The sequence below is a fragment of the Scyliorhinus canicula genome, chromosome 11 (genome assembly GCF_902713615.1).
Source record: "Scyliorhinus canicula chromosome 11, sScyCan1.1, whole genome shotgun sequence".
Lineage (NCBI taxonomy): Eukaryota > Metazoa > Chordata > Chondrichthyes > Carcharhiniformes > Scyliorhinidae > Scyliorhinus > Scyliorhinus canicula.
The window spans coordinates 2802268-2821564 of NC_052156.1; the positions used below are offsets into that span (position 1 = coordinate 2802268).

At 51.4% G+C, this 19297-nt stretch overlaps 1 protein-coding gene across 1 annotated transcript in view; it reads right to left on the bottom strand.

The window, feature by feature from the left end:
- Positions 1-19297, bottom strand: part of lamb2l (laminin, beta 2-like) — a 268095-nt gene that overhangs the window by 106457 nt on the left and 142341 nt on the right. Inside the window, exons 19-20 of the mRNA XM_038812008.1 lie at positions 7953-8073; positions 3546-3738 (exon numbers count right to left, since the gene is read on the bottom strand). Of these exons, the coding sequence (XP_038667936.1) occupies positions 3546-3738; positions 7953-8073 (314 nt within the window). The remainder of the gene's footprint in view (positions 1-3545; positions 3739-7952; positions 8074-19297) is intronic.

Here is a 19297-nt window from a genome sequence, read left to right on the forward strand (position 1 = left end):
GGCCGGAATTCTCCGCCACCCGGGAATCAGCTGGAGTGGGAATCGCGCTGCGCCGATCGGCGTGCCCCCCGCGGCGATTCTCCGGCCCGCGATGGGCCGAAGTCCCGCCGCTGACAGGCCTCTCCCGCCGCCGAGGTTTAAACCACCTCTGTGCCGGCGGGATTGGCGGCGCGAGCGGGCCCCGGGGGGGGGGGTGGGGCGCCGGGCGATCGGGCCCCCACAGTGGCCTGGTCCGCGATCGGGGCCCACCGATCGGCGGCCCGCCAGTGCCATGGGGGCACTCGTTTTCTTCTGCCACGGCCACGGCCTCCACCATGGCGGAGGCGGAAGAGACCCCCCCTACCGCGCATGCACCGGTGGTAACGTCAGTGGCCGCTGATGCTCCGACACATGCGCGGACTCACGCCGGCCGGAGAAGGCCTTTCGGCCAGCCCCGACGCCGGCCGGCGTAGCGCCAAAGGCCGTTGGCGCCAGTCGGCGGAGCGGGAGCCACTCCGGCGCAGGCCTAGCCCCTAAAGGTGCGGAGAATTCCGCAGCTTTGGGGAGGCCCGACGCTGGAGTGGTTGGCGCCACTCTTTTACGCCGGTACCCCCCGCCCCACCGGGTAGGGGAGAATCCCGCCCCATATCTCTGATTCCTCGTCCACATGTCATCAATGCCTCTATTATCGAGTTGTGTGTCATCCACAATCTCCAGCTCAACGTTCGTTCCGGCTGGTTACCTCCCATCCTCATTCTGTTTGATTATTTCCCCACTCCCCTCGTAGATTTGTTGTTTGGAGCAATTCATTGAATGGATGAGACTCCCAATCCATGTCGCACTGCTGCTCCTTCGATATTCTGGGTTCCCCCTGTGAATAGGCTCAGAGACAGGCAGAAAGTGAATTCCAGCCCGGATTCTCCACCCTGGGCCGGGTGTACAGAGACTGGGGAATTCCAGCCCGGATTCTCCACCCTGGGCCGGGTGTACAGAGACTGGGGAATTCCAGCCCGGATTCACCACCCTGGGCCGGGTGTACAGAGGCTGGGGAATTCCAGCCCGGATTCTCCACCCTGGGCCGGGTGTACAGAGACTGGGGAATTCCAGCCCGGATTCTCCACCCTGGGCCGGGTGTACAGAGGCTGGGGAATTCCAGCCCGGATTCTCCACCCTGGGCCGGGTGTACAGAGGCTGGGGAATTCCAGTGTATTCCCCAGTGTATCAGCCTGGGCCTGTAGATTAGCAGCGTAGTGACATTACCACTGGGTCAGCACCTCCCCATCCAGAATGTGAAAATACAGTAAAGCTGGTGGCAAACCAAGGGCATCGGGACAGACCCTTACAATGAAAACCAGGGGCGGGATTCTCCAATAACGGGGCTGTGTCCCCACGTCGGTGTGCAAAGTAGCACCAACCACTCCGGCATCAACGGTCCCCGATATTGGGGAATGCTCCCATTCCGAGGAGGCGATGTCAGTGCCGGAGTGGTCCCTGCAGCTCCAGCTAGCGCGGAACGGCCCGCGCGAGTTCGCACATGCGCGGAACTGCCAGCGTAGTTTGACGGCCAGCATATTTCCGGGTATGTGCGGGGGTTCCCTTCACTGCGCCGGCCCCCGGGCAATATGGCGGGACCCTACAGGGGCTCGGCACGGAGTAAAATAGGCCCCCACGGAACCAGCCCGCCCGCTGATCAGTCAGTCCCGATCGTGGGCCAGGCCACCATGGGGGCCCCCCTCAGGGTCGGATCCCCCGCCTCCCTTCCAGGACAGCCCCCGCAGACACACCTTCCAGGTCCCGCCGTGTGGGACGCCGGCGGAACTCGGCTAAACTCGACGGCCACTCGGCCCATTGGGGCCCGGAGAATCGCCGGGGGGGGGGGGGGGGGGGGGCAGCTGCCAACGGCCCCCGACCCGCGCAGCGGGAATCCCACGGTCGCCCGAGAATTGGCACCGGAGAATGGGGAAGCCGCCATCAGGCAGCGGAGTGTAATTCTCCCCCCCCCCCGGGGATTCTCCGACCCGCCGCCGGTCAGAGAATCCCTGTCAGGATGTTTAGCGGTGAACTTCTTCACAAAAGTGGGAATCCCTACAGTGCAGAAGGCCATTCGACCCATCAGGTCTGCACCGACCCTCTGAAAGAGCACCCCACCCAAGCCCACTTCCCTGCCCGACCCCCGTAACCCCACCGAACATTTGGACACTAAGGGCAATTTATCATGGCCAATCCACCTAACCCGCACATCTTTGGACTGTGGGAGGAAACCGGAGCACCCGGAGGAAACCCACGCACACAGGGGGAGAACGTGCAGACTCCACACAGACAGTGACCCGGCCGGGAATCGAACCTGGGACCCTGGAGCTGTGAGGCAGCAGTGCTAGCCACTGTAATTTCCAACAGCAATTACAGTGATTTTCAGGAAAATGTTTCCATGGATGGAGAAGGAGTTGTACTCACTGGGCTCTGAGAGACCACATTCAGAGTAAAGATAAACTCATCTCCTTCCCACCCAGGGGTGAACATACACAGCTCAGCCTGTCACCAGGAGAGAATAACAACTCCTGGGTCTTGGAGACAAGTTTTGCACAGCTCAGAGCCACACCAGCCTCGCGAGATCGGGGCCACACCAGCCTCGCGAGATCGGGGGCCACACCTGCCTCGCGAGATTGGGGCCACACCAGCCTCGCGAGATCGGGGCCACACCAGCCTCGCGAGATCGGGGGCCACACCTGCCTCGCGAGATCGGGGCCACACCAGCCTCGCGAGATCGGGGGCCACACCAGCCTCGCGAGATCGGGGGCCACACCTGCCTCGCGAGATCGGGGGCCACACCTGCCTCGCGAGATCGGGGCCACACCAGCCTCGCGAGATCGGGGCCACACCAGCCTCGCGAGATCGGGGCCACACCAGCCTCGCGAGATCGGGGCCACACCAGCCTCGCGAGATCGGGGGCCACACCTGCCTCGCGAGATCGGGGCCACACCAGCCTCGCGAGATCGGGGCCACACCAGCCTCGCGAGATCGGGGGACACACCAGCCTCGCGAGATCGGGGGACACAAACACAGCTCAGAGCCACACCAGCCTCGCGAGATCGGGGCCACACCAGCCTCGCGAGATCGGGGCCACACCAGCCTCGCGAGATCGGGGGACACACCAGCCTCGCGAGATCGGGGGACACACCTGCCTCGCGAGATCGGGGGACACAAACTCTGCGCCCAGAATGGAGAGAGAGAACTTGCATTTCCACACTTTTCCCAAGCTCAGGGCATTCCAAAGCACTTTACACCAATTAAATACTTTCCGAAGTATAGTTACTGTTGCAATGTGGGAAACACAATTTGTGCGCAGCAAGCTCCCACAGACAGTAAAGTGAGAATAGCCAGACAATCAATTTTAGTGATGTTAGCTGAAGGATCAATATTGGTCCCAGGGACACGGGCTGGTGCTTTATTTAAAGGTAAACAGAGTCACTGAAACTCCTTCTCACTCCCTGGAACACCAGACAGAGATGCTATTCAGGATTAGGAAAGCAGAGAGTTTCACACCGACATTGCACGTTGATACGTACGTAGAGCCCCGTCGTGCATGATAGCCGAGATACTGCAGATAAGCCTGGCACACATTTCCGCCAACATTGGCATAGTGGCCATCATGAAGGAATCCAGGCACATGTACCGCATCATCTCCTCACGGTGATGGACTGCGAGCGGGTCCATGCCAACAAACCCTGGCAGCTCGGTATACTTGGGCAACAGAACCAGCTGTGAGGGAAGAGAAGTCATTAGAACCGAGTCTGGGAATCGCTAACATTTGCAAATCCACCCACCAAATAGCAAACAGGACGTCAAATTCCTTTACTGTCTCCAATTGGTAATAAGCTGCTCCCTCTGCTCAGGCATTTAGTGCACAAGCTCGGCATTCTGGAAAGATACCTCTGCATTCTTACAGGAGAATTCATACTTTCAACAAAATGGACACAGCACATCAGACAATCTCAGTTTTACAGCCACAGAGGTACAGAACTTTCTGAAGAGTCGTTATAATTTGGGAGTCACGGCTGCCAATTTACAAACAGCAACTACCATGAACAGCAATGTGAAAATAGCCAAATAACTGGGATATTAGGGTGTGGAGAGAGGGTGAGAGTGGGATTAGACTGGGTGGGATATTAAAGGGTGCGGGCAGTGAGAGGGGAGAGTGGGATTAGACTGGGTGGGATATTAAAGGGTGTGGGGAGTGAGGGGAGAGTGGGATTAGACTGGGTGGGATATTAAAGGGTGTGGGGAATGAGGGGGAGAGTGGGATTAGACTGGGTGGGATATTAAGGGTGTGGGGAGTGAGGGGGAGAGTGGGATTAGACTGGGTGGGATGTTAAAGGCTGCGAGGAGGGGGATTAGACTGGGTGGGATATTAAAGGGTGTGGAGAGAGGGTGAGAGTGGGATTAGTCTGGGTGGGATATTAAAGGGTGCGGGGAGGGGGATTAGATTGGGTGGGATATTAAAGGGTGCTGGGAGTGAGGGGGTAGTGGGATTAGACTGGGTGGGATATTAAAGGGTGTGGGGAGTGAGGGTGAGAGTGGAATTAGGCTGGGTGGGATATTAAAGGGTGTGGAGAGTGAGAGGGGAGTGGGATTAGACTGGGTGGGATATTAAAGGGTGCGGGGAGTGAGGGGACGGTGGGATTAGACTGGGTGGGATATTAAAGGGTGTGGGGAGTGAGGGTGAGAGTGGGATTAGACTGGCTGGGATATTAAAGGGTGCGGGGAGTGAGGGAGATTAGACTGGGGTGGGATATTAAAGGGTGTGGTGAGTGAAGGGGAGAGTGGGATTAGACTGGGTGGGATATTAAAGGGTGTGGGGAGTGAGGGGGGAGTGGGATTAGACTGGGTGGGATATTAAAGGGTGTGGGGAGTGAGGGGGATTAGACTGGGTGGGCTATTAAAGGGTGCGGGGAGTGAGGGGGAGAGTGGGATTAGACTGGGTGGGATATTAAAGGGTGTGGGGAGTGAGGGGGAGAATGGGATTAGACTGGGTGGGATATTAAAGGGTGCGGAGAGTGAGGGGAGACTTGGATTAGACAGGGTGGGATATTAAAGGGTGCGGAGAGTGAGGGGGATTAGACTGGGTGGGATATTAAAGGGTGCGGTGAGTGAGGGGGACAGTGGGATTAGACTGGGTGGGATATTAAAGGGTGCGGGTAGTGAGGGGGAGAGTGGCATTAGACTGGGTGGGACATTAAAGGGTGTGGTGAGTGAGGGGGAGACTGGGATTAGACTGGGTGAGATATTAAAGGGTGCGGGTAGTGAGGGGGAGAGTGGGATTAGACTGGGTGGGATATTAAAGGGTGTGGGGAGTGAGGGGGAGAGTGGGATTAGACTGGGTGGGATATTAAAGGGTGCGGGGAGTGAGGGGGTAGTGGGATTAGACTGGGTGGGATATTAAAGGGTGCGGGGAGTGAGGGGGAGAGTGGGATTAGACTGGGTGGGATATTAAAGAGTGCGGGGAGTGAGGGGGAGTGGGATTAGACTGGGTGGGATATTAAAGGGTGTGGGGAGTGAGGGAGGAGAGTGGGATTAGACTGGGTGGGATATTAAAGGGTGTGGAGAGTGAGAGGGGAGTGGGATTCGACTGGGTGGGATATTAAAGGGTACGAGGAGGGGGAGAGTGTGTTTAGACTGGGTGGGATATTAAAGGGTGCGGGGAGTGAGGGGGGAGTGGGATTAGACTGGGTGGGATATTAAAGGGTGCGGGGAGTGAGGGGGCATTGGGATTAGACTGGGTGGGATACTAAAGGATGTGGGGAGTGAGGGGGAGTGGGATTAGACTGGGTGGGATATTAAAGGGTGTGGGGAGTGAGGGGGGGTGGGGTTAGGCTTGGTGGGATATTAAAGGGTGCGGGGAGTGAGGGGGGAGAGTGGGATTTGACTGGGTGGGATATTAAAGGGTGTGGGAGTGAGGGGAGAGGGGGATTAGACTGGGTGGGATATTAAAGGGTGCGGGGAGTGAGGGGAGAGTGGGGTTAGACTGGGTGGGATATTAAAGGGTGCGGGGAGTGAGGGGAGGGGGATTAGACTGGGTGGGATATTAAAGGGTGTGGGGAGTGAGGGGGCATTGGGATTAGACTGGGTGGGATATTAAAGGGTGTGGGGGAGTGGGGGAGAGTGGGATTAGACTGGGTGGGATATTAAAGGGTGTGGGGAGTGAGGGGGAGAGTGGGATTAGACTGGGTGGGATATTAAAGGGTGTTGGGAGTGAGGGGAGAGGGGGATTAGACTGGGTGGGATATTAAAGGGTGTGGGGAGTGAGGGGGAGAGGGGGATTAGACTGGGTGGGATATTAAAGGGTGCGGGGAGTGAGGGGAGAGTGGGATTAGACTGGGTGGGATATTAAAGGGTGTTGGGAGTGAGGGGAGAGGGGGATTAGACTGGGTGGGATATTAAAGGGTGTGGGGAGTGAGGGGGAGAGGGGGATTAGACTGGGTGGGATATTAAAGGGTGCGAGGAGTGAGGGGGAGAGTGGGATTGGACTGGGTGGGATATTAAAGGGTGCAGGGAGTGAGGTGAGATTGGGATTAGACTGGGTGGGATATTAAAGGATGCGGGGAGTGAGGGGAGAGGGGATTAGACTGGGTAGGATATTAAAGGGTGTGGGGAGTGAGGGGAGGGGGATTAGACTGGGTGGGATATTAAAGGGTGCGGGGAGTGAGGGGAGGGGGATTAGACTGGGTGGGATATTAAAGGGTGCGGAGAGTGAGAGGAGGGGGATTAGACTGGTTGGGATATTAAAGGGTGCGGGGAGTGAGGGGAGAGTGGGATTAGACTGGGTGGGATATTAAAGGGTGCGGGGAGTGAGGGGGAGAGTGGGATTAGACTGGGTGGGATATTAAAGGGTGCGGGGAGTGAGGGGGGGAGTGGGATTAGACTGGGTGGGGTATTAAAGGGTGCGGGGAGTGAGGGGAGGGGGTTTAGACTGGGTGGGATATTAAAGGGTGCGGGGAGGGGGATTAGACTGGGTGGGATATTAAAGGGTGCGGGGAGGGGGATTAGACTGGGTGGGATATTAAAGGGTGCGGGGAGTGAGGGGGAGAGTGGGATTAGACTGGGTGGGATATTGAAGGGTGTGGGGAGTGAGGGGGAGAGTGGGATTAGACTGGGTGGGATATTAAAGGGTGCGGGGAGTGAGGGGGGAGTGGGATTAGACTGGGTGGGATATTAAAGGGTGTGGGGAGTGAGGGGAGAGTGGGATTAGACTGGGTGGGATATTAAAGGCTGCGAGGAGGGGGATTAGATTGGGTGGGATATTAAAGGGTGCGGGGAGTGAGGGGGAGAGTGGGATTAGACTGGGTGGGATATTAAAGGCTGCGAGGAGGGGGATTAGATTGGGTGGGATATTAAAGGGTGTGGGAGTGAGGGGGAGAGTTGAAGAACTGCATTTGGAGCATTACCAATAGAATAATTGATGGAACAGAAGTAAAAAATATTACTTGCAAAAATGTTTTCAATAACTCGTGTCAACCTGCTGGAATTAACACAAAATTAAACAGAAACAAAGGCTGGGATTTACTGACCACTCCGCCACCTGTTTCCCGGTTCCGGAGCTGACCCGCCAGCGAGATCGACCGGTCCCAGTCACAGCACCCCTCGTCGCTGGAAAGCCCGTGTGCCGGGTGGGACCAGATTTTCCCACAGGACTGAACAGCCGATACAGTGTTTTCGGGAGCATGTTTTGCAGGTGGATGTTGAGCAAGGTGCTCAGTACCTGAGAAGGTGATCGGTAACAAACCTCCAGCTTCTGAATGACCTGCTGCACATTTCCAGCATTTGTAAATTCTATTTCAGATTCTGGCAATTCTGTTGTTTAAAATTTGTACGTCTGGATATGGAAAGGGGAAATGTACGGAATAATGTAAAGGGGAGTGGTCATTATATTGAGGTAACTGGAGTTAAAGCAATGACAGAAACTGTTAAACACTTACAGAATCCACCATGATGAAAGTGTTTGTGTTCCACTGGGCAGGTCGGAGCCGCTGGTACCGGACGCTAATCTCGTAACGAATGTTGGGCTCGAAGCAGAAGGGTGTTGTCACCATCACATACCTGTGGGGATAGCAGAGAGCGGGCATGGTCAAGGGTTTAATGCACAAAGTCACAAAATAGGAGCAGAAAAAGGCCACTTGGTCACTCGAGTCTGCTCTGCAATTCAATAAGTTCACAGCTAATCCATTTCTGTTCAGTTCCATATTCCCATCTACCACTGATATCAGACACCACCTGCCCAGAATCAAATTACATCCCCCTTAAAAATATTCCGTAAATGCAATTATCAATAATATACACACTGTTATTCTCTATAATATACACAGACTGTTATTCTCTATAATATACACAGGGACTGTTATTCTCTATAATATACACAGGGACTGTTATTCTCTATAATATACACAGGGACTGTTATTCTCTATAATATACACAGGGGCTGTTATTCTCTATAATATACACAGGGACTGTTATTCTCTATAATATACACAGGGGCTGTTATTCTCTATAATATACACAGGGGCTGTTATTCTCTATAATATACACAGACTGTTATTCTCTATAATATACACAGGGACTGTTATTCTCTATAATATACACAGACTGTTATTCTCTATAATATACACAGGGACTGTTATTCTCTATAATATACACAGACTGTTATTCTCTATAATATACACAGGGACTGTTATTCTCTATAATATACACAGACTGTTATTCTCTATAATATACACAGGGACTGTTATTCTCTATAATATACACAGGGACTGTTATTCTCTATAATATACACAGGGACTGTTATTCTCTATAATATACACAGGGACTGTTATTCTCTATAATATACACAGGGAATGTTATTCTCTATAATATACACAGGGACTGTTATTCTCTATAATATACACAGACTGTTATTCTCTATAATATACACAGGGACTGTTATTCTCTATAATATACACAGAGACTGTTATTCTCTATAATATACACAGGGGCTGTTATTCTCTATAATATACACAGGGGCTGTTATTCTCTATAATATACACAGGGACTGTTATTCTCTATAATATACACAGACTGTTATTCTCTATAATATACACAGGGACTGTTATTCTCTATAATATACACAGGGACTGTTATTCTCTATAATATACACGGTGACTGTTATTCTCTATAATATACACAGGGGCTGTTATTCTCTATAATATACACAGACTGTTATTCTCTATAATATACACAGGGGCTGTTATTCTCTATAATATACACAGACTGTTATTCTCTATAATATACACAGGGGCTGTTATTCTCTATAATATACACAGACTGTTATTCTCTATAATATACACAGGGACTGTTATTCTCTATAATATACACAGGGACTGTTATTCTCTATAATATACACAGACTGTTATTTTCTATAATATACACAGGGACTGTTGTTCTCTATAATATACACAGGGACTGTTATTCTCTATAATAGACACAGGGACTGTTATTCTCTATAATATACACAGACTGTTATTCTCTATAATATACACAGGGACTGTTATTCTCTATAATATACACGGTGACTGTTATTCTCTATAATATACACAGACTGTTATTCTCTATAATATACACAGGGGCTGTTATTCTCTATAATATACACAGTGACTGTTATTCTCTATAATATACACAGACTGTTATTCTCTATAATATACACAGGGACTGTTGTTCTCTATAATATACACAGGGACTGTTATTCTCTATAATAGACACAGGGACTGTTATTCTCTATAATATACACAGACTGTTATTCTCTATAATATACACAGGGACTGTTATTCTCTATAATATACACGGTGACTGTTATTCTCTATAATATACACAGACTGTTATTCTCTATAATATACACAGGGGCTGTTATTCTCTATAATATACACAGTGACTGTTATTCTCTATAATATACACAGACTGTTATTCTCTATAATATACACAGGGACTGTTATTCTCTACAATATACACAGTGACTGTTATTCTCTATAATATACACAGACTGTTATTCTCTATAATATACACAGACTGTTATTCTCTATAATATACACAGACTGTTATTCTCTATAATATACACGGGGACTGTTATTCTCTATAATATACACAGGGGCTGTTATTCTCTATAATATACACGGGGACTGTTATTCTCTATAATATACACAGACTGTTATTCTCTATAATATACACAGACTGTTATTCTCTATAATATACACAGACTGTTATTCTCTATAATATACATACAGACTGTTATTCTCTATAATATACACAGGGACTGTTATTCTCTATAATATACACAGGGGCTGTTATTCTCTATAATATACACAGGGACTGGTATTCTCTCTAATATACACAGGGGCTGTTATTCTCTATAATATACACAGGGGCTGTTATTCTCTATAATATACACAGGGGCCGTTATTCTCTATAATATACACAGGGACTGTTATTCTCTATAATATACACAGACTGTTATTCTCTATAATATACACAGGGGCTGTTATTCTCTATAATATACACAGACTGTTATTCTCTATAATATACACAGGGGCTGTTATTCTCTACAATATACATACAGACTGTTATTCTCTATAATATACACAAGGGCTGTTATTCTCTATAATATACACAGGGACTGTTATTCTCTATAATATACACAGGGGCTGTTATTCTCTATAATATACACAGGGGCTGTTATTCTCTATAATATACACAGGGGCTGTTATTCTCTATAATATACACAGACTGTTATTCTCTATAATATACACAGACTGTTATTCTCTATAATTCGTGCACCTGGATTGTAGTTTTGGGGTATGGGAGATTGAGAGTATAGAGGTCAGGAGCACAGATTTGACTTCGCAGGAGGGTGCCAGTGTTCAGGTAGGTGGTTTGAAGTGTGTCTACTTCAATGCCAGGAGTATACGAAATAAGGTAGGGGAACTGACAGCATGGGTTGGTACCTGGGACTTCGATGTTGTGGCCATTTCAGAGACATGGATAGAGCAAGGACAGGAATAGTTGTTGCAGGTTCCGGGGTTTAGGTGTTTTAGTAAGCTCAGAGAAGGGGGAAAAAGAGGGGGAGGTGTGGCGCTGCTAGTCAAGGACAGTATTACGGTGGCGGAAAGGATGCTAGATGGGGACTCTTCTTCCGAGGTAGTATGGGTTGAGGTTAGAAACAGGAAAGGAGAGGTCACCCTGTTGGGAGTTTTCTATAGGCCACCTAATAGTTCTAGGGATGTAGAGTAAAGGATGGCGAAGATGATTCTGGAAAAGAGCGAAAGTAACAGGGTAGTTGTTATGGGAGACTAACTTTCCAAATATTGACTGGAAAAGATATAGTTCGAGTACATTAGATGGGTCGTTCTTTGTACAATGTGTGCAGGAGGGTTTCCTGACACAATATGTTGACAGGCCAACAAGAGGCGAGGCCACATTGGATTTGGTTTTGGGTAATGAACCAGGCCAGGTGTTAGATCTGGAGGTAGGTGAGCACTTTGGAAACAGTGACCACAATTCGGTGACCTTTACGTTAGTGATGGAAAGGGATAAGTATACCCCGCAGGGCAAGAGTTATAGCTGGGGGAAGGGCAATTATGATGCCATTAGACATGACTTAGGATGTGTAGGTTGGAGAAGTAGGCTGCAAGGGTTGGGCACACTGGATATGTGGAGCTTGTTCAAGGAACAGCTATTGCATGTTCTTGATAAGTATGTACCAGTCAGGCAGGGAGGAAGGGGTTGAGCGAGGGAACCGTGGTTTACCAAAGAAGTGGAATCTCTTGCTAAGAGGAAGAAGGAGGCCTATGTGAAGATGAGGCATGAAGTTTCAGTTGGGGTGCTTGATAGTTACAAAGAAGCGAGGAAGGATCTAAAGAGAGAGCTAAGACGAGCAAGGAGGGGACATGAGAAGTCTTTGGCAGGTAGGATCAAGGAAAACCCAAAAGATTTCTATAGGTATGTCAGGAATAAAAGAATGACTAGGGTAAGAGTAGGGCCAGTCAAGGACAGTGGTGGGAAGTTGTGTGTGGAGGCTGAGGAGATAAGCGAGATACTAAATGAATACTTTTCGTCAGTATTCACTCAGGAAAAAGATAATGTTGTGGAGGAGAATGCTGAGACCCAGGCTATTAGAATAGATGGCATTGAGGTGCGTAGGGAAGAAGTGTTGGCAATTCTGGACAAGGTGAAAATAGATAAGTCCCCGGGGCCTGATGGGATTTATCCTAGGATTCTCTGGGAAGCCAGGGAAGAGCTGCTGAGCCTTTGGCTTTGATTTTTATGTCATCATTGGCTACAGGAATAGTGCCAGAGGACTGGAGGGTAGCAAATGTGGTCCCTTTGTTCAAGAAGGGGAGTAGAGATAACCCCGGTAACTATAGGCCGGTGAGCCTCACGTCTGTTGTGGGTAAAGTCTTGGAGAGGATTATAAGAGATACAATTTATAATCATCTAGATAGGAATAATATGATTAGGGATAGACAGCATGGTTTTATGAAGGGTAGGTCATGCCTCACAAACCTTATCGAGTTCTTTGAGAAGGTGACTGAACAGGTAGACGAGGGTAGAGCAGTTGATGTGGTGTATATGGATTTCAGTAAAGCGTTTGATAAGGTTCCCCACGGTCGGCTATTGCAGAAAATACGGAGGCTGGGGATTGAGGGTGATTTAGAGATGTGGATCAGAAATTGGCTAGTTGAAAGAAGACAGAGGGTGGTGGTTGATGGCAAATGTTCAAAATGGAGTTCACTTACGAGTGGCGTACCACAAGGATCTGTTCTGGGGCCGTTGCTGTTTGTCATTTTTATAAATAACCTAGAGGAGGGCACAGAAGGTTGGGTGAGTAAATTTGCAGACGACACTAAAGTCGGTGGAGTTGTAGACAGTGTGGAAGGATGTTGCAGGTTACAGAGGGACATAGATAAGCTGCAGAGCTGGGCTGAGATGTGGCAAATGGAGTTTAATGTGGAGAAGTGTGAGGTGATTCACTTTGGAAAGAATAACAGGAATGCGGAATATTTGGCTAATGGTAAAATTCTTAGCAGTGTGGATGAGCAGAGGGATCTCGGTGTCCATGTACATAGATCCCTGAAAGTTGCCACCCAGGTTGATAGGGTTGTGAAGAAGGCCTATGGTGTGTTGGCCTTTATTGGTAGAGGGATTGAGTTCCGGAGCCATGAGGTCATGTTGCAGTTGTACAAAACTCTGGTACGGCCGCATTTGGAGTATTGCGTACAGTTCTGGTCGCCTCATTATAGGAAGGACGTGGAAGCTTTGGAACGGGTGCAGAGGAGATTTACCAGGATGTTGCCTGGTATGGAGAGAAAATCTTATGAGGAAAGGCTGCTGGACTTGAGGTTGTTTTCGTTAGAGAGAAGAAGGTTAAGAGGTGACTTAATAGAGGCATACAAAATGATCAGAGGGTTAGATAGGGTGGACAGTGAGAGCCTTCTCCCGCGGATGGAGGTGGCTAGCACGAGGGGACATAGCCTTAAATTGAGGGGTAATAGATATAGGACAGACGTCAGAGGTAGGTTTTTTACGCAAAGAGTGGTGAGGCCGTGGAATGCCCTACCTGCAACAGTAGTGAACTCGCCAACATTGAGGGCATTTAAAAGTTTATTGGATAAGCATATGGATGATAATGGCATAGTGTAGGTTAGATGGCCTTTAGTTTTTTCCATGTCGGTGCAACATCGAGGGCCGAAGGGCCTGTACTGCGCTGTATCGTTCTATGTTCTATGTTCTATGTTATATACACAGGGACTGTTATTCTCTATAATATACACAGAGACAGTTATTCTCTATAATATACACAGGGACTGTTATTGTCTACAATATACACAGGGCCTGTTATTCTCTATAATATACACAGGGGCTGTTATTCTCTATAATATACACAGACTGTTATTCTCTATAATATACACAGGGCCTGTTATTCTCTATAATATACACAGGGACTGTTATTCTCTATAATATACACAGGGACTGTTATTCTCTATAATATACACAGGGGCTGTTATTCTCTATAATATACACAGGGACTGTTATTCTCTATAATATACACAGGGACTGTTATTCTCTATAATATACACAGGGACTGTTATTCTCTATAATATACACAGGGGCTGTTATTCTCTATAATATACACAGGGACTGTTATTCTCTATAATATACACAGACTGTTATTCTCTATAATATACACAGACTGTTATTCTCTATAATATACACAGGGACTGTTATTCTCTATAATATACACAGGGACTGTTATTCTCTATAATATACACAGGGACTGTTATTCTCTATAATATACACAGGGACTGTTATTCTCTATAATATACACAGGGACTGTTATTCTCTATAATATACACAGACTGTTATTCTCTATAATATACACAGGGACTGTTATTCTCTATAATATACACAGACTGTTATTCTCTATAATATACACAGTGTTATTCTCTATAATATACACGGGGACTGTTATTCTCTATAATATACACAGAGACTGTTATTCTCTATAATATACACAGGGACTGTTATTCTCTATAATATACACAGGGACTGTTATTCTCTATAATATACACAGGGGCTGTTATTCTCTATAATATACACAGGGCCTGTTATTCTCTATAATATACACAGGGCCTGTTATTCTCTATAATATACACAGGGACTGTTATTCTCTATAATATACACAGGGGCTGTTATTCTCTATAATATACACACAGACTGTTATTCTCTATAATATACACAGGGACTGTTATTCTCTATAATATACACAGGGACTGTTATTCTCTATAATATACACAGGGACTGTTATTCTCTATAATATACACAGGGACTGTTATTCTCTATAATATACACAGAGACTGTTATTCTCTATAATATACACAGGGGCTGTTATTCTCTATAATATACACAGGGGCTGTTATTCTCTATAATATACACGGCCTGGATTCTCTGTCGGCGTATCCTCCATTTCGACGGCAGCGAACTCACGCCGTTGTTTTCCCGACAATTGGAAACCCCATTGGCCAGCTGCTGGGACGGAGAACCCTGCCTTCAGACTGCGATTCCCTACAGTATACACAGAAGCTGCTATTCTCTATAATATACATGGCGACTGCTATCCCCTATAGTTCATGGGAATGATGTGGAGATGCCGGCGTTGGACTGGGGTGAGCACAGTAAGAAGTCTTACAACACCAGGTTAAAGTCCAACAGGTTTGTTTCAAACACTTGCTTTCGGAGCACTGCTCCTTCCTCAGGTGACTGGAGAGGTTTGTTCCAGAAACATATATATAGACAAAGTCAGAGATGCCAGACAATGCTTAGAATGCGAGCATTCGCAGGTTGTGATCTGCAGCCCTTTTGGGATCTTGTCTGCTTTCTTGCATCTTTGTAGAAACTTAATGTCAGTGTCTATGTGCACAATCCTCTTGGGGAGGGAGTGGAATTGTCGCTGGGCTAGTAATCCAGAGGGTTATACTCTGTGGGTCCAGGTTCGAATCCCACCACTGCAAACAGTGGAATTTGAATTCAATTAAAAGTCTAATGATGGCCAGGAAAAACCCACCTGCATCACTAAAGTCCCCATAGGGAAGGATATCTGTCACCCTTATCCGGTCTGGGCTACATGTGACTTGAGATTGACTCTTAACTATCCTCAGGGATGGGCAATAAATGTTGGCCCAGCCCACATCCCATAACTGAATAAATAAAATAAAAATACACAGAGGCTGCTATTCACTAACGTATCCACAGGGGGTGCTGCTCTCTGTAATATACACAGAGGGCCAGGATTCACCGTCTGCTGCTGTCAAAATCCTCTGTCACCTCGACAGCGGCATTGATGCGTTCCACTCCGCATGTACAGTAAACACCTTTTTCATGTGATTTGTGGGCCTGACCCGGTATTCTCTGGGGTCTCCGCGATTCTCCGCCTCCGATGGGCCAAGTTCCCGACGGCGCGGTTCACTTGTGCTTTTAAAAATGGTGATGCTTGCGTCCTGGCTGCCGAGGGAGAGAGAGGGGGGTGTTGGGTATGGAGAGCAGCGTCTGAAGGCTGCTGGGCCGTACACTCACCGTGCCGGCTGTGTGTGTGTCGGAGGTGGGGGGGGGACCTGCCAGGGCAGGAGGAGTGGAGGCAGAGACTGAGTGGCCGGGGCGACCTCCACGGGACTGGGATGGTGCCATGGCACGTACTGCCCTGGCCAGCTTACTGTGCACCCATTGATCACCCACGTTAACCCCTAGTTCTGCACAGTGCCACCAGCCATATGGGCGCCCCCCTCACCCCCACATGCCGCCACCTATCAGTCCAGGGTAACACCCACAGTAACTGCCCTGGTGAGGGCAGTGCCAGCCAACGGTACCCCTGGCATCAGGGACGGGCGTCAGGGCCAGAGGCCCCACGGTGCCGGCCACTGACAGGTTCAGGGGATGGGGGGGGCGGTGATGCGGGGGGTGGATCCCGCAGTGCCAACTGGGGCCGCCATGTAGCCCAGTGCCACCTGGTTGGGCACAGGGGGTACGCATCACGCTAACATGTCGGCCTTTCACCCCCTGCAAACAATGGATATTGGCATGCAACCAGCAATGGTGGCCTTCCTGCTGGTCACCGCAGCCCTGGGGGATGCCCTGCGGCTGTAAGACCTGGAGCTGCTCGAGGAGGAGGAAGTTGCAGCATTGGAGCGGGCAGCAGCAGGGTGGGCAGCAGCGGAGTGGCAGCATTGGAGTGGGCAGCAGCAGAGTGGGCAGCAGGAGAGTGGGCAGCAGTGGAGTGGCAGCAGTGGAGTGGGCAGCAGAGAAGCGGGCGTCACTGGAGCGGGCAGCACTGGAGCGGGCAGCAGTGGAGTGGGCAGCAACAGAGCGGGCAGCAGCATAGTGGGCAGCAGCAGAGTGTGCAGCAGCAGAGTGGGCAGCAGCAGAGTGGGCAGCAGCGGAGTGGGCAGCAGTGGAGTGGGCAGCAGCAGAGTGGGCAGCAGCGGAGTGGCAGCAGCGGAGTGGCAGCAGTGGAGCGGGCAGCAGCGGAATGGGCAGCATTGGAGCGGGCAGCAGCAGAGTGGGCAGCAGCGGAGTGGGCAGCAGCAGAGTGGGCAGCAGAAGAGTGGGCAGCAGCAGAGTGGGCAGCAGCGGAGTGGGCAGCAGCAGAGTGGGCAGCAGCAGAGTGGGCAGCAGCGGAGTGGGCAGCAGCAGAGTGGGCAGCAGCAGAGCGGGCAGCAGCAGAGTGGGCAGCAGCGGAGTGGGCAGCAGCGGAGTGGCAGCGGTGGAGCGGGCAGCAGTGGAGTGGGCATCAGCAGAGTGGGCAGCAGCGGAGTGGCAGCAGCGGAGTGGCAGCAGTGGAGCGGGCAGCAGCGGAATGGGCAGCATTGGAGCGGGCAGCAGCAGAGTGGGCAGCAGCGGAGTGGGCAGCAGCAGAGTGGGCAGCAGCGGAGTGGGCAGCAGCAGAGTGGGCAGCAGCAGAGTGGGCAGCAGGAGAGTGGGCAGCAGTGGAGAGGGCAGCAGCAGAGCGGCAGCAGCAGAGTGGGCAGCAGGAGAGTGGGCAGCAGCGGAGTGGGCAGCAGGGGAGCGGGCAGCAGCGGAATGGGCAGCAGTGGAGAGGGCAGCAGCGAAGCGGGCAGCAGTGGAGAGGGCAGCAGCGAAGCGGGCGTCACTGGAGCGGGCAGCACTGGAGCGGGCAGCAGTGGAGTGGGCAGCAGCAGAGTGGGCAGCAGCGGAGCGGGCAGCAGGAGAGTGGGCAGCAGCGGAGTGGGCAGCAGCAGAGTGGGCAGCAGCAGAGCGGGCAGCAGCAGAGTGGGCAGCAGCGGAGTGGGCAACAGCGGAATGGGCAGCAGCGGAGTGGGCAGCAGCGGAGTGGGCAGCAGCGGAGTGGGCAGCAGCGGAATGGGCAGCAGTGGAGAGGGCAGCAGCGAAGCGGGCAGCAGTGGAGAGGGCAGCAGCGAAGCGGGCGTTACTGGAGCGGGCAGCACTGGAGCGGGCAGCAGTGGAGTGGGCAGCAGCAGAGTGGGCAGCAGCGGAGCGGGCAGCAGGGGAGAGGGAGCAACGGAGCGGGCAGCAGCAGAGTGGGCAGCAGTGGAGCGGGCAGCAGCGGAGTGGGCAGCAGCGGAGTGGGCAGCAGCGTAGTGGCAGCAGGGGAGTGGGCAGCAGTGGGGTGGGCAGCAGCAGAGTGGGCAGCAGCGGAGCGGGCAGCAGCAGATTGGGCAGCAGAGGGGTGGGCAGCAGTGGAGTGGGCAGCAGCGGAGTGGGCAGCAGCAGATTGGGCAGCAGCGGAGTGGGCAGCAGCGGAGTGGGCAGCAGCAGAGCGGGCAGCAGGGGAGTGGGCAGCAGCGGAGTGGGCAGCAGGGGAGTGGGCAGCAGCAGAGTGGGCAGCAGGATGGCAGGTGGGCTGCGTGGTGCCCTGTTGGGTGGTGGCGGGTGAGGAGCGGGGGGGGGGGGGGGCATCTATACAGCTGGTGTCAGTCTGCAGGACCAGGGCCCAAAGTGGGGGTCAGTGGGGTCAGTGAGGTGAGTAGCTGGACACTGCCCCAGTCCCGAGGGGCCACCCCGGCCACTTGGCCTGTTCCCTCGTCAGACCCCCCACCCCCCGGCCCTGGCAGGGCACCCCTCCAACCCCAACCAGCACGGCCAGTGTCCGGCCCAGCAGCCCACGGTCACGCCTCTCTGGTCCCTACCCCCCCCCCCCCCCCCCTCCCTCGGCAGCCACTGGTGCGATGCTTCCCCGTTGGCAGTGGGATTCTCCAACCCGGCAGCCAGCCAATGGGGTTTCCCATTGTGGGCACCCCCACGCTGTCGGAAACCCCCGGGCGTGAGTGCGTTCCTGTCACAGTGCAGATCCACTGACGGAGAATCCAGCCCAGGGACTGCCTTTGTCTACAGTATACACGGGGGGTGGCATTCTCTGATCCGCTGACGGAGAATCCAGCCCAGGGACTGCCTTTGTCTACAGTATACACGGGGGGGTGGCATTCTCTGATCCGCTGACGGAGAATCCAGCCCAGGGACTGCCTTTGTCTACAGTATACACAGGGGGGGGTGGCATTCGCTGCTGGTAACAGGGGCCCCGATACGGCGGAGAATTGAAAAAGTGGATCGGAGCCGGATGTAGGTGGGCGTCACTCCGAACACAATGTTCTGCCACCCCTCACTCCTGCCCCCGGTGGTGGGATCGAGGTACACGCCCTCCCAGCCAGCGGGAGATGTAAATGAACGCAGTTGGGTCTTAATGAATCCATTTGAATCCATTCAGCGGGCCGGC